Source organism: Mandrillus leucophaeus, unplaced genomic scaffold, assembly GCF_000951045.1.
Source record: "Mandrillus leucophaeus isolate KB7577 unplaced genomic scaffold, Mleu.le_1.0 Scaffold73, whole genome shotgun sequence".
Taxonomy (NCBI): Eukaryota; Metazoa; Chordata; class Mammalia; order Primates; family Cercopithecidae; genus Mandrillus; species Mandrillus leucophaeus.
The window spans coordinates 919,638-935,916 of record NW_012107919.1 but is presented as its reverse complement, the minus strand read 5'-3'; the positions used below and the strand labels follow the sequence as shown (position 1 = coordinate 935,916).

General features: G+C 37.8%; 1 protein-coding gene across 7 annotated transcripts in view; it reads left to right on the top strand.

Moving 5' to 3' along the window:
- Nucleotides 1-16,279, top strand: part of CD44 (CD44 molecule (Indian blood group)) — a 91,877-nt gene that overhangs the window by 56,263 nt on the left and 19,335 nt on the right. Inside the window, exons 6-14 of one of the 7 annotated variants that reach the window (XM_011965519.1) lie at nt 665-793; nt 1,984-2,109; nt 4,922-5,035; nt 5,507-5,623; nt 8,310-8,438; nt 10,151-10,282; nt 12,147-12,248; nt 14,013-14,102; nt 15,290-15,493. The exons of 2 other annotated variants lie outside the window; for them this stretch is intronic. In XM_011965519.1, the coding sequence (XP_011820909.1) occupies nt 665-793; nt 1,984-2,109; nt 4,922-5,035; nt 5,507-5,623; nt 8,310-8,438; nt 10,151-10,282; nt 12,147-12,248; nt 14,013-14,102; nt 15,290-15,493 (1,143 nt within the window). Of the gene's footprint in view, nt 1-664; nt 794-1,983; nt 2,110-4,921; nt 5,036-5,503; nt 5,624-8,309; nt 8,439-10,150; nt 10,283-12,146; nt 12,249-14,012; nt 14,103-15,289; nt 15,494-16,279 lie in introns of all 7 variants that reach the window. 4 more of the 7 variants (XM_011965518.1, XM_011965520.1, XM_011965522.1 and 1 more) reach the window with 4 other exon arrangements.

Here is a 16,279-nt window from a genome sequence, read left to right as displayed (position 1 = left end):
GAGCTAGGACTCTGAAGAGCTGGGTTTTAGAATCATAAACTCTCAGATTTGGAAAGGATGTTAAATGGTCTGGTTCAATCAACACTTCTAATAATTTAATCTCTTACACAACTTTCCTGCCAAGTGATCTTCCTGACTATGGGAAACATAATACTTTATGAAGAAGTTCATTGTTGGATAGTTCAGATTATTGCTTTTTTCAATCCAACATTTGGAAGAATATTCATCTCCCTGAAATTTTCACCACAGATCCTAATTTGGCCTCCTGGATCCAGAGACAAAAAATTTAATCCCTCTTTTACATTATATAGACTTTCAAAATTTGAAGATGGCTCTCATGTGTTCCTGGAGCCCTCACTCTTGCTAATTAGGCTTCTGACTTCAGATAGGTCAGAAGCTCTGTCCAGCACAATTTTTAAATCTTTAAGATAAGGAGCATGAACCAGATGACATTTAAGATCCTTCCCTCTCTGACATTCTATAAACTTCAGTTTGAGCCTCTGGAAAAAAATGGAACTTTTTTGCTTTTTCCCATTCTTTTCACCATCTATATCAAATATAGATGATTCTCTTGAATAGTAAAAGAGTACAAGCATATTCAATGCTATTTCTTAGGAACTGTTAATTAATCTTTCAACAATCAATTCAATCATGATTACAACAGCTTTGATGAGCACTAGTGCTACAGCAACTGAGACAGCAACCAAGAGGCAAGAAACCCAGGATTGGTTTTCATGGTTGTTTCTACCATCAGAGTCCAAGAGTCATCTTCACACAACAACACAAATGGCTGGTAATGAGTTATTATTGTCTCATAGTATATGTTTTCTTGACAGCCTTGAATAATTTTGATTGACCTCTGGGATGTTATTAAAGCCTAAAGTTCCTTCTATTCTCACAAATGTTCATTATGACTTTAGAAGGATCATGAACTCTGGTATCTGTTTGTTTGCTTGTATGGCACCAATAAGCAGATTTCTTCTTTCTAACATATGGATTAGTATAGCCCAGGAGAAGGTTAATATAGAGACTATAAAACGGGAATAAGCTTTTTTTTAATGATGTAGCAAAATTGTGACTCTGAAAGATTATTCATGTATATTCTAAAATTACCACAGTCATAAAAAGTCTTGGACTTTCATGAGGAAATACCATAGCTAGATCTGAAAAAATATAGAAAATCTTCATCAATGGAACTATTCTTGGGGTAGACACTAATCATACGAAAAGACAAATGCTCATTCCCTAAGATAGCCTGAATCTCATTTAAAATGTAGAAAACCCCGTTTTAGTAAAAAGACATTGTCTACAGTAACCACTGAGAAGAAGATGAAGTTTTTCATCTCCTTTTTTTATTCAAAAAGAAAAAGAATTTCTCAATATCTCAACCACAGTTCACTTTAGTTAACCCCTTTGATTGCCTAATAATGCCAAAAATGATTTCTCTGTTAATTGGCTCCACATTTTTGCTCTATGCTGAAGTAGTGTTGGGAACTGCAGTGTAGCTTCCATCTCTGAAGACAAAAAATGAATTAGCAAATTGTGAACACAATGAAATGACTGACACAGGTGTAGATTCCAACATTTTTCTGAAGGTGTCTTGACAAAAAAAATAAATAAATAAATAAAGGCACGTATGAAACCTTTCCATTCTGTTCTTGACGGCTTGGCTTTAATGGCATATGCTTAATGAGTTAATAATAAACACATCTGAAAGCGTGGGGGAGTTTTCATTGGCCTTTGAAGACCTATTTTAGCTTTCTTAAAGAGAATATTCAGTTTTAAAGATCACAGTCACTTGTTTTGAGATTTATGTATTAGCTTCGGAGACCAGAACATAAGAATTTGGGGTATGCAAGTCAACTCCCTCACTTTCTTTTAAAAATTCGGGAAATCCATTATACCTTCTGTGCCTGATTTTCTTCCTTTGCAAGTGGGTTGCCTGGCATCCAGCTCAGCCACTAATGCAAGTCACCACAACAGGTACGTCTTCAAATACCATCTCAGCAGGCTGGGAGCCAAATGAAGAAAATGAAGATGAAAGAGACAGACACCTCAGTTTTTCTGGATCAGGCATTGATGATGATGAAGATTTTATCTCCAGCACCAGTAAGAATAATCAATTACAGTACAGCCATTTATGCAAGGCTTATTGATTAATCTGAGTGATACCTAATTGTATCTCTCTTGAGAAGTAGTTAATGTGAAAAATAGGTGAACCTGTGATCATACCTTAGTTATATCTTGATGAGATTATGGAAGAAGAAATAGAATGTTTTGAGAAGTGGGGAAAATATCTCATAAAATTTCTAATGTCTCAGGTTCTTCCTGTTTTATTTATCAATGAAGTCTACTGCTACAGATTGTCTTTGAATGATCAGGCTTTGTCAGAGGATGACATTAAAACAGTCCAAAAAATATTCATTGTGTACTTACTGTGCTAGGTGCTGGAAACACAAAGATGAAAAAAGCCAGAGCCTTTGCCTTTCAGAATCTCATGGTCTGTTGGAGCAATAGACTTGAAGAATGTGATTAGGAGGGTATTAATTAAAATTTGTAGGCCAGGCGCGGTGGCTCACGCCTGTAATACCAAAACTCTGGGAGGCCGAGGCGGGCAGATCATGAGGTCAGGAAATCGAGACCATCCTGGCTAACACAGTGAAACCCCGTCTCTACTAAGAAATACAAAAAATTAGCCCGGTGTGGTGGCAGGCGCCTGTAGTCCCAGCTACTTGGGAGGCTGAGGCAGGAGAATGGCGTGAATCAGGGAGGAGATAGAGCCACTGCATTCCAGCACTCTAGCCTGGGCAACAGAGCAAGACTCCATCTCAAAAAAAAAAAAAAGTTGTAGAAGATCCTAAATTGAAGGCCCTTAAGGCTTAAATGATGGGAGCTGGAACTCAAGAATTATCTTAATCAAAACCCGACTAAGGTCAAAGGAACAAATCCAGAGTTTTAACAAATAAGCTGGACACCAAAGACCTTGAAGGGAAGGGCAAATGTCAGGTTAGCTTTAACAAGACATTACCACTTATTAAAAGCAAATAATGAAACCACTATTGGTACATAATAGTATCCAAATTTTTGACAATTATAAAACTTTTTGAGAACAAAGAGATGGAAATTGAGCTTTAAAGATGTCCTTAAAAAGTTAAAAACATGCAAAAGTTGGTCTAATAGTCTGCCAGATTACTGAGTTTTCCACACATACCTGTAATGACTTAAGATTTTGCTGAATAGAGCTGAGAATCCTGAACCTGACTCCATCACAGTTTTGCTTTTCCTTAGAAAAAAGGCTTTTGGGGTGCTATGTGAGCTCCCCCAATTCACTGAAGTTCTATCCATTCCATTAAAACCTGACAATTTAATCCTCAAATGGACAGCACACAGAGAAGAAAGGGTCCAGAAAAAAAAAAAATAGCTTAGGCCTTGAAGGCATCTGAATATATAACATTGATATAACAAATACTCAAAAGGAACTAGAATTTTCTATCTAAACTTTTAAGTGATTTTTTTAGACCCAGCACCCCTCCAGAGCTTAATCTATGGAATAAGAAAATTCTTTTTGGTAACTTCAGAACAAAAACCAAATAATCAAAAACACTGGAGTTTTACATTACACTGTCTCCTGTGTTCAGGATGTGGCCCAGCTTTGCAGGTAGGCCCATTAGTAAAGACGTGGTCTTGATATTGAAGAAATTAAATTCCCCTGGGGAGTAACCCAAAGATATCTACCTGAAAATGAATTGTATGGTCAGGCTTCAGGGAAAAACTTCCCATGGTGTTTTGTTGTTGTTGTTGTTGTTTTTAATTTTTAAAATCTCTATGGCATATTTTCCAATTTCAGTTTACTTTTCTGCTTAGCACCTATGGACATAATTCAACATGATGCCCTCTTTCTTCTGGAGGGGTGCGATAACTGCTTGATAATAAGCACCTTTTCATGCTTGTTGAGAATGTGGTTAATGATTCTAAACTCGATTTTCATAACTTGTAAAATAGAGCTGACAGTATTATAGTTCTGAAAACAGTTTTGTGTTATTTGGGTATCAAAATAAAATTTGAAACAATTAGGATGGATTTGCAAATAACCTTTCCACAAAACACATTGATTCAGATTTTGTCATGATCCTTCTGTTAGGTGCATCTCCTATTCCAGCCCTAACAGATTGGGTGACAATATCAGGGTGCTGGTGGATGTACGCCTCTTTCTTTCCAGTGTGCTTCTGTGATGGTGGCTGGTTACCTGTGGTGTCTTATTTTCTTTCATTGGCTATGAATGGCTTGCTCGTGACATGTTTTGTATTTGATGAGAATACCATAGTGTTTGATAAATATTCAGAAATGGACAGCTAAAACATATGGCTATTCTAGGTAGGTAATATTTTTCGGAATCATCTATAGGAAAGCTCTGGCTGCTCAGACATTTCTTTCCCCACTGAAATTACTAACAACATAAAGTGATTATCATGGTATAACTTTCAGTTATCTGCCTCTTCACCCTGAGGATCTACAAATAGCACACAGTGACTAAGTCCCTGGGCTTTCAAGTGCAGAGGGATACTACAGACTGCATGGATGGGCAAAATGGCGCCTTTGGTTATCCTCGGTGAAGGGCTGGTGTTTTCAAAGCTGTCCTTCCTACTGCTGCAGCTTCTTTGACTGTTTTATCTGGAAGATCTCATGTTCTGAACCCCAAGGTATTCTATGACAGAATGCAAAGGACACTGAGATGCTTACCAATATGGCTGAATTAAGCTGAAGGCATCCTCCGCTTTCCCTCCATTTCCATGCCGCCATCTATACAACCTGGTATAGATGATTCATTGCATAGTCTACAGAAACAAGACTATATGCGAGACAAGTGGCGAAGGCTCAAGAAATAACATTTTTCTAATTGCTTCAATCATCGTTATCACAGTTTCAACCACACCACGGGTTTTTGACCACACAAAACAGAACAAGGATTGGACCCAGTGGAACCCAAGCCATTCAAATCCGGAAGTGCTACTTCAGACAACCGCAAGGATAACTGGTAATGGGTTATGCATATTTAATGAAAGGTTTTTTTCCCCTCAAAGCCTATGATACTGCAAAGGTCAATCATCGGGACACAGTGGGAAATTTAGCTAGTATCTCATCAAGAAATTCTTAGTGGACTTTCATGAGGATACTTAATTCCATTTAGGAGTCATTTATCAATTATACCATGTGGGTATATTTTTATGTTGCTTCATTATAAAAATGAATATGTTTGAAGGATTTATGGTGCTGCCTTTGACAAACTGATCATAGTGGAATAATAAGGGAACATGAAGAAATTCCAAGCCCATTGATTTTCTCTTGAGACCAATTAGGTAAAGTCACTCAAAATTTTTGAGAGTGGATGCTCAGAGATAATACTTTGGCATAGAATTGTTAAATAGCATGCACTTTAATGGAAGAACAGAATCATTAAAGCTTGATTGATAACAAGTCACAGTGTATTTAACCATCATCACAGCAGATGTAGACAGAAATGGCACCACTGCTCATGAAGGAAACTGGAACCCGGAAGCACATCCTCCCCTCATTCACCATGAGCATCATGAGGAAGAAGAGACCCCACATTCTACAAGCACAAGTAAGCAAGATGGCGGTCGGCAGTTCTGGGTTAGATGAGCTAGTGAAGACATTCCAGCAATAGGGAAGATTTTGTTTAGAAATTGGCCACATCTTCTATTTCCATTTAGTAATTTATTTTATTCTCAGAGCCTGAAAATCTGCCAAACTTGCACACAAATTTTAAAAATTGGAAGGAAAATGATAACACTTCAGGTTGCCCAAAGACCAAAATGTTTTAAGAAGTAGATCTAGATACAATTTTTGTGTTAAAAGTTCCTAGAGGTTCCATTTGGGTAACTTGTGTGTGTTTATGGAAATGTGTGGCAAAGTGTGTTCTTTTGGTGCTTAGTAGTGAAATCTGGAAAGAAAGCTTGTCAAGTGAATTGATCTTTGGAATCCTTATTTTCTATGAAGATCTTTGATGAATATAGTTTCTTTTTTGCATTCTGTCCTTGACTGTTCTATAGTCCCTTGTACTCTTTAGAACAAAGTTGGTAGCTCGTATGGTCTGCATTTGAATTCTACCACTGCTTCTTTTTCTGTTTTTAAGCCCAAGGTAACTTGGGGAAGGCTTTGATGCTCTTACTGTTATTTCTACTATTATGAAAACTTGTCAGTTTTTCTAAAACAATCTCAAGTTGCAGCACTGGACTGTGAGAATAGTGGGGGACCCCCTCACTCCCCAAACATAAGAAGTAAGTGCTTTTCTTCTTTTATCTGTCCCACTGAGATATGTCTATCTTATTTGGAATAAGAGTATTTATTTTGGAAAACAGCTTTTTAGCATTTTTTAAATGATGATTTGACTGTCATTCTCACAGCCCTAAATACACCTAATGCGGAAATGTGAGCTATAGCCACTTAAAAACCAAAGGGCTTTGGGAATCTATAGCTTGAGGTGTGTCTTCAGACAACAAAAGAAAAGTTTCAGGTACCAGCTAGGATAGAGGTTAGACGTTGTACTGAATATATCCAGCAGACCTTACATTACATTACAAACCCCAGTAGATCTGATGTATGCATAAGGCTTACGGACTAAGTTAACAAAGAAGTCTAGGAAAAGAAAATACAGAGGAAGCATAAATCTCTTTGGAATAGGATTTTGTTCCAGTCCCTTAGAGCCCTAACAGTATATCTTAGAAATTGTTTTAGACAGTTTGTACTTAAAGACCAGAAAGCTACTTTAGAGACTTGGAAATAATGAGCCTATTGTCAAAAGGTGGTGCTTGGGGGGCATTAGGACTAGAGGGTAGGTGAAAATTCAGACAGAATGTAACTTGACAAAGAGAAGACAGCGACAACTGTAACAATTCTCTTATGAATATTTGTGAAACTCAAAGGGATCTGATTGGTGACCTCTGGTCTTTATCAAATTAACATCACAACTTCTAGAAGAAAGTCAGCCTTCATCTTTTACAATAGAAATCATATGTTTTGTGAACTCATTCCTATTTAGGCTGAAAACAATAAAGAGTTATGGGTACTTTAAAAACTCATTAAAGTAGTGATAGAAGGAGTATAGAGTCCTTCTATGCAGTCACACACATACACTTCCTTATTTCTTTTATTTAAACTTTGAGTAACATGGCAGTCTATGTTTGGGTCAATGTTCCTTTTTATGTAATTACATTCAGTGGTTTTTCTAACTTCATTATTGGTTGGGAATTAGTGATTTAGTCAGTGGTAGGTAAAACTTAAGATTCTGGCTTTTTTCCCCTCCCCCTGGATAACCAGTTAACCCAATAATGGCTTGGCCAATGTAAGGGTAAAATGAGGACTGTTTTATTTTTTAAATGTCATTGCCGTCACCAAATCACACATATCATTTTCTAAGATAATGAAATACAACCATTTTACAAGTTACAAAAAAATACTCTGGCTTGGCAAGTTAATAGGCTCTCATTTTCTTGATAAAACAAAATTGCTTTAAGTTGCTATAGTTAAAAATGTTGGTGGCTTTCTGACTTTTCCTGAAGGCACCTTGATGGAATTTTATTCTGTTGATTTTGTCCTTTTTAAAATAATGGTTGAAATTTTAAGCCTGTCACACACTATTATTTATATAATGCCTCAAACTGGCTTGGATAGTTTTTGTCAACTGAATTAATTTTGTTAAAAAGTGATTTTAGCAATTTTAGGCGCCATATGAACATTGCCACATAATGTGTTAGTGAAATAGCATTCAAGCCATCCCAACACCTTTCCTGCTGGGCAAATCCACTGCTGGTGCATTTCCAGTGTGTGCAATTATGGGTTACATGACCACCATTTGAGACGGTCTCCTAATGCGCTGATCTTGTCAGTTGTTATACAGTATTTTCCTTTCATCAGAATGACTGGAGCGAAGAGGTTATTCTTTGAATGGTTTTCTAAGACAGGGTATGTGATGCCATACACTACAGTAAAATAAAAATAATGATAACTCATAGAACTCTGAGAATTCATCAGCTATGGTCTGCTTAGTCCTATGGTTTTGAACAAATCAAAACCTCTTTGGACCACAATGTTCCCATCTGAAAAATTAAATGTTTGGATCATTTTATTTCTAATATCCCTTTCAGAATATCAGTGGCCTGTTTCCTTGCTGCTTTTCTTTTCTACCTTCTGTTCCCATGTGTATCTGCCCTTAAAGTAGAAAGATACGTTGACAGCTATTGGCAAGGAAAATAGACAATTATGTCTCCCAACTGATATTCTTCTCACAGTCCAGGCAATTCCTAGTAGTACAACTGAAGAAACAGCTACCCAGAAGGAACAGTGGTTTGGCAACAGATGGCATGAGGGATATCTCCAAACACCCAGAGAAGACTCCCATTCGACAACAGGGACAGCTGGTAATGGGTGGTTTAACAAGTAAATTTGGATGGCAACTTCCTTTTGGGTTAAATGGTAGACATTGAGGACACTGAACAAAAGGACATTTGAGGAATTGTCACAAGACGTTAGGTTACTTAATAAATTATGCTGCAGTTAACACAGAGCCAAACCTTAAAGGCTCATAACAAGTCACCTGAACAGGAATGGATACAAGCCAGTTACGAATAAGAACAGGAAACATAGAGAACATGCCCTTGAACGTGTCTCTTTCACACCGAGTTCTGGGCATTATCTAGTGAGATTGTAGCGGAGGCCCTGATAAAATATCCCCTTTTGTCATATAAAGGAATCTACTCTAGAATATGGGTCCAGACTTTACAATGTGATCCTGCGAAGTCTGACTTGTGAGAAAGCATTTTGCCAGAACTCCAGTGTTTGAAGAAATAGAGCCAGACATTATGTGAAAAATGACACCTGTCTGATGTCATTTGGCCTTTTGGCCATGCCTGTTTGGTAATTTGTCCTTGAGTATAAACAAGCCATCTTTTCTATTCTTGAACTGTGAGATTGTGGAAATTGGAATCAAGTCTTATCATCATCTCTAAGTGATACCAGATGACTTGGCTCTGCAAGCTCCCATGCAGGATTTTTTGTCTGTGTGACATAAGTATTGAAATGTGTCCTGCCTTATCAAGAATGTGAATTCCATATTCTCACTTGGTATCAGTGAGAAATATTCCCATATTTCTATTTGCAATATAGAAGATAATACGTCATGTACTTCTGGGGCATGGCAAGTTCTGAATGAATTCCTGGCAGAGCAATGGGTTCTGTGACTGTCTATGTGGTGTGGTTGTTGCTAAGAGGATGCTGTTGCAATCTTTTCTACCTATACTTCCTCATTGGCTCAGAATGAAGCAAGGCATGTGCTGCTTTCTTATATGTCATTTATGCATATTCTCACTTGGTATCAGTGAGAAATATTCCCATATTTCTGTTTACAATATAGAAGATAATGCGTCATGTACTTCTGGGGCATGGCAAGTTCTGAATGAATTCCTGGCAGAGCAATGGATTCTGTGACTGTCTATGTGGTGTGGTTGTTGCTAAGAGAATGCTGTTGCAGTCTTTTCTACCTATACTTCTTCATTGGCTCAGAATGAAGCAAGGCATGTGCTGCTTTCTAATATGTCATTTATGCCATAAATCCCGTTGTCAGGTAATGCTTCTAACGGATTCCATTCATGCTTTTGAGATAAATGGCATTGACTTTCATATTGATCACATGGAAAGCTGTTACCTGATTCCTTTCCTGAGATCACTTCCAGCCTAATGTGCATTCGGCTGGAATATGGTTGTCTCAGAATAACATAATGCACTCGGGCTTTTATACTTCTGCCGTTAGGGTACTGTGGCAGCATGGCACAGGTCAAGAACTACTCCTTCATCTTCCTATGATGTCTGTAACTCATCCTCTCTGCACTGCAGGAGTCGTTAATGCTTTTGTGTCCTCCAGTTCACATGCTGATTGCTAAGAAGAAAATGAGCGTGAGTGAACCCAAGCCTGCTGAAACATTTTGCGTTTATGCAACTTCCTTGCCCTCTATACAAGGAAGATGGTTTCATTGTCTTGTCTAGAGAATAAAGTCTTTTTAAACAATAAAATCAGTGTATTCCTGACCAAGCGTCCATTAACACTTTGACAATTGCTCCAACTGCATGGTCTCAGCAGCCTCAGCTCTTACCAGCCATCCAATGCAAGGAAGGACAACACCAAGCCCAGAGGACAGTTCCTGGACTGATTTCTTTGACCCAATCTCACATCCCATGGGACGAGGTCATCAAGCAGGAAGAAGGATGGGTAATAGCCTCTGAGATTTTTATATATTCTGTTTTTTGAAATCCACTGACTGCTGACTATTTTTCTAGAAATATGCCCTAGGTTTAGACCAAACTACTTTCCTGAAGGACTTGAGATTCTTCAAAAATTAGTTTTCTTGGTAGGGGTGATACACATATTCACCTGAATATGAAATTCCGAGCTGAAAGTAAAGAATTTAGCAGGAGAGTTGGCAAAAGAAAACATTTATTGTCAAAATATATCTGTGTGAGGCAGTAAGTAATAGATGTGAAATGAATGTTGCCAACAATAAACGCTAAAGAAATTCTGAGAACCCCTCCCCCCCCACCACAGCATCACAGAAAGGTGATTTGGATCTGGTTTATGAAAAATTTAAAAACCCTGGATAGTCAGAGAAAGGAAGTGGGTGGTGGGGGGTGGGGGGCAGTTTTCCTAAGAAGGAGACTCATTTAAGGAGAAATGTGAAGGAAGAAAAGCCAAGGAATGAATATGTCAAGTGAGTAGATCCATTTTTCACAAAGGAAGACGTGTTTGAATGGCTAGGGAGGGGCCATTATGTTGAGTGACTGAAGTACCACAGGCAGACCCAGCACACATGAGTTTGCACATGGCAGCTGGAGCTCTGAGGAGCTGGAGCTCTGAGATATGGGGGAAAACCAAGCCAGGCAAAGATCTTCAAAATCAATATTAAGTCTATGTACTGATGAAGAGAAAGAGATTCCATTAAATTAATGAACATGTCAAGGACAATACAATTGGCTTCAACTACACAATGGTATGATAACTCTTGAAGGACTCTACTTCTAAGAGGGAAGACGAACAAGAGTCTAGATCCCATCATCAAGTGGGACTTTTTCTGGGAGAATGTCCATTTGTAGTTTTGATTCAGGTTAGCACTTGCTCTTGTTTGAAATCTGGGATAGTAGAGTCACCACATTTTTGTCCTACAAAGATCTTGAATATTTTAGTGTTGAATATTTAGTGTTGAATCTTGAATATTTAGTGTTGAAAGCTGCAGTGCACACGTAGGTACCCAGTATTCTGGTGCTTCGCTGGAACTGATTAAATCTCCCCAGAGGCAGTGGTGTGGATAGACTTTGACTGAATTGGAGAGCCAGCAATATAGATGGGGTTTATAAATTGTTTGGCCTCTGTTTCACTCAAGACTTCTTATTTCAGCAGAATAGATCTGTGATAACTATTAAAAACAACATTTACAAGTATCTCAGTGAAATTTCTGCACTACTCAACATTGTACAAGTTAAATTTTAAAGACCGCTTATACTTGGGTTTTGGGGAAGAATAATTCAATGACATCTACTGCTTCTTATTTCTTGCCCCTGTGTACTTTCTGTAACTCCACCTAGGTGTTATTGAATGCTGATTTTGTGTTTGTTTGCATTTTCACTCTGTGAAGAGAAAAAGACTAAAGGGGGGAAGAGGGCTATTTTTACAAGTCCCTTTGGTTGGTAAGGGGGAGGGGATAAAATGGTGCCTGAGTCAGCACACTTTATCTTTTCTCCATGTGTCAGATTGCATGTTTCTATAAAAAAGGCAATGTTTCTGTCTCTCTGCAAGCTTTGGGTGTTCCATCATGCGCTCATGTAGAGTCCTTCCAGACTCAGCAAAAACAAACATGAATCATAGCTTTCATATAACTCGGCCCTTCAAGGAAAGTCAGTTACTTGTTGTGGTGCTCTTGATGAAACAATAATCTATCTCAGTTCTGGAGATATAGTCAGTATGTGCTTTCTTTCCTCTTGGCCAGATGTGAATATTTTAAAAAATCAGTTGTAGACCATAAGCCACCTTTGGGTAGTGGGTTTGGGAAATCAAGCATTAACACTAACATTGATTCCTTCAGACATGGACTCCAGTCATAGTACAACGCTTCAGCCTACTGCAGATCCAAACACAGGTTTGGTGGAAGACTTGGACAGGACAGGACCTCTTTCAATGACAACGAGTAAGAATAACGATGCTCAGCCTCTTTATTGACTTGTATTCCTGCTTCATCTCTTACACCCTATTGGCCAAGATGCAGAACTTTGGTGGTGGAATGGTGCTATGAGGCTCACCTCAGCCCAGAGTGTGAAACTGTCTTCATTGTCTATATTTCTTGTGGAGTTCTCTCAAGCTGATTTTCCCTTCATTTCTTGGTGCCTTCCAGATTCAATGACTTTGTGTTTTTAAAAAAGTAGAACTCTATTCAACTCCATTTTCATTCTCTAAGTAGTTATGTCAGTGAAACACAAGCCCACTTCCAGGATATCTCTGTGTTTTAACTGACCATTTCCTTTCAATATCCATCTTTCCTCCAGCCAGTGCAGAAGAGTGGTAGGATTGCTTGCATGGTTGTAAAAAGACATTTTTGGGGCCAGATAATCCTAGAGATCACATCAGTTCTTAGAGGAGAGGCAAGGCATGTTATTGACAATCAACAAAGGTGCCTGGATCCCTGGAACAACAACAACAACAACAACAAAAATTGCTAGTATCTCTTTCTGTCACTAAGAAATGTTCAACTTCTAGTAGCCTTAATTTCTACTATATGTGCAGGGATGTCCTAGAGATCAGCCTAAAGTCATTCATAATTTCTTTGAAGAATACAAAAGAAATCTAGAATTAAGAAGGTCCCATTTTATTGCTTGCCACACACAATGGGCAGAGTCCTTCATATGAGCCCTTTAGGCAAAGGAAAAAAATCAGCAAGCATGTATTGATTGTCAGCAATGTAAATAGCACAGCGTTAAGCATCAAAGGAGATGCAAATAAGCCTATGAATGGCCCTTGCCAAAGAAGGACTTTTATTTCCATTTTATGTCACTGTTGGCTTTTGTTCTGACATTGGGCTTGGGATTTGGTGACTGTCTCTCTCCTGGGTTGTAATATTTGTTTGGTGGTGGGCATGGCTTATGGGTGTGCTTTATGAAGTTTTTGTACCTGCAACTCAGAGGTCAGTACCTTTCTTGAAAGAACACAAAAATAAACTTGAAACAGTCCAAGTGATTTTAGATATGGGCAATGGTTCAAACTCAAATTGGTATATGTCACTGAGGGCCCTGTGTTTGCCCAGGCAAGCGTTTCCTTGGTGCAGTGATGAGAATCCCTATACACAGGTGAAATTTAAAAAAAAAAAAAAAACAACTTAATAATGGAGTAAAATGGTAACTTTAATTTGATGACCTTTACAAGGTAGCTAAGTATTTCCTTGTATAAATTTGATCTGTGTTACTCGAGTAGGCTATTCTAGATAGGCTTCTTTTTCTTTTGTGGTTACAAGTAGACTGCAGGCTATCATAGTGTTCATTTTCCCTACAGTCACATGTCTTAACACACGGTTAGGTGCTCTTGATTACTGATAGGAGCATTGGGATTCAAATATTCTTTTTTCCATGTCTCTGTGTTCTCTGGTTTTCCTGAGTGACTGGGAGCAATGCTACAATTGCGCCAGGACAATCCAGGGTAGGCAAAGTTTTGGCTCATTCTTCACCTTGCCACATTACCTTTGATGATTATATTGAGAAATAAAGGATTTTTGGAACCAACTAGGGGCAAAATAGAATTCTGTATATTTCTATCAATCAGAGGAGAATGGTGTGCACAAACCTTGGTCTTCCTGTGCACCTATCCATCTGACTCTACTCTAGCCAGATCTTCCCTGCTAGCAGATAACAGGATTTGTACCATAGCTTCAAATTAACACTGGATTCATCCCTCATTGAAACAGAGCAGAGTAATTCTCAGAGCTTCTCTACATCACATGAAGGCTTGGAAGAAGATAAAGACCATCCAACAACTTCTACTCTGACATCAAGCAGTAAGGATTATAAAATCTAGTTGGCTTCAGCTATTGATAAGAATCAATCAATTATGGGTACTTTTGCAGTGTCTTTGGTGGAGGTGCATCGATTAGCTGCTGTTACGCTGTTACTTTTAATCAAAAGGTGCGTCTGGTGGTGGTTTTCTGATTTTCCTGTTTTATATACACTTTGAACATTAAGTGGAAACTACATTTCTTAGTCTTAAAGGTTGGATTTCTTTCACTCTAGGGTTAGTGCTTTGTTTTAACCATAATGGATTGCTTATATATGATTGATTTTATTTATTTATTTTTGTTAACTTGAGATCTTTCTAACTTTTTTATGTGGGCATTTAAATTTAGTGCCATAAATTTCCCTCTTACTACTGCCTTAGCTGTGTCCCAGAGATTTTGGTACGTTGTATCTTTGTTCTTACTAGTTTCAAAGAACTTCTTGATTTCTGCGTTAATTTTATCATTTACCCAAAAGTCATTCAGGAGCAGGTTATTCAATTTCCATGTAATTATATGGTTTTGAGTGAGTTTCTTAGTCTTGATTTCAAATTTGATTGTGCTGTGGTCCAAGAAACTGTTTATTATTTCAGTTCTTTTGCATTATAATTTATAATTGGGGTAAATGTCTGATTATATCACTTTATATTCCTCACAATAATATTATTTTGCCTTTTGTCCTCTGGACCTACATAGTGCTGATGACTAAAAAGCAGTCCCTTCTGGAAAAGAAAAGAATAATTAATTCAGTAGCCTCGGGCCCTTGAAACCATGCATTTGCTATTCTAATTGCAAGCAGCAAAATTTTATCTTTCAATCCAATGGTATGTTCCCTCCACTTCATCAAAGATGAATCCAATTGAGAAAGAACTCAAGATTATCTATGACTTCAGCTGACTTCAAGGTCACAGTTTTAGTGACATAGCCTTACCTAATAACCCAAGCAGATGTTGCAACAAATGCCAATTCTGGGTATTAAGATCACCAAAATCTCTTCTGTTGAGTGATGTCCAAGTGGTGTCTATTGCAAAATATTTATTCTGTTCAATAGTGTGACAGACTTCACTCTGTTGCTCCCTATTTATGGATAACAAGTGGAAAGCTTTTGCAGCAGTTGTGTGTTCTGGAGACAAGCACATGGTGGGTGGTAATCTTACAAATATGGGTTCATCACTGATTCCACCTCCACACAGATAGGAATGATGTCACAGGTGGAAGAAGAGACCCAAATCATTCTGAAGGCTCAACCACTTTACTGGAAGGTTATACCTCTCATTACCCAGACACAAAGGAAAGCAGGACCTTCATCCCAGTGACCTCAGCTAAGACTGGGTCCTTTGGAGTTACTGAAGTTACTGTTGGAGATTCCAACTCTAATGTCAATCACTCCTTATCAGGTAATTTGGCATTTATTATCTAGTTTGCTTTCTCTATACAGAGAAACAGTATACAGTTTCATATTACAGAGGACATTTTCTGTGTCGTCTGGAATTGGACTAGTTTGTGATATAGAAATGTCTTTCATTATTGGTTATCAATTCTAGTGCAAATAAACTTGGGTATACTTTAGATAAAAGAATACTTCCTTTCGCCAGTGTTTTTTCCATTTGTATATGTTTGTGTGTGTGTGTGTGTGTGTGTGTGTACAACTTGGCTGTTATGATGGAATTGCTTTCTTTGTCTTATCTTGTGATATATGAAGTTGAACCACATGAAACTGATATTTTTGCAGGTCAAAATAGTTGAATTTTAGCAATTCCATTTAATTTGACTAATATATGCTACTTATTTGGTAAGGTTTTATCCGACAGGTGAATAATTTCTATATACTAGTATCTTTGCTCTGAAATTATTATCTGGTTTTGGTGATAGATTGATCAGTTTTACTTTTGGTGTTGGATAAACCTCTTCTAGTTCTGATGCATACTTAAAATGTCCATGATTTAATCTAGTATTAATGAATAGGGACCACTTCTCTGATTGTAATAGTGAAGAGAGGACTGAAGATAATTTATTCAATTAAGTTTGACATGAACCTAGAGTAAGTCTTTTTTTTTCCTCAAATAAGTAGTCATCTCTGCTTCTGCTTTTCTTTGCTTCTCCATTTGTATTAAGAAATTAATACTGAAGAAAGGGGAACTGGAAAACACCCACTTTAGTGAAGAAATAAAAAACAGATTCTG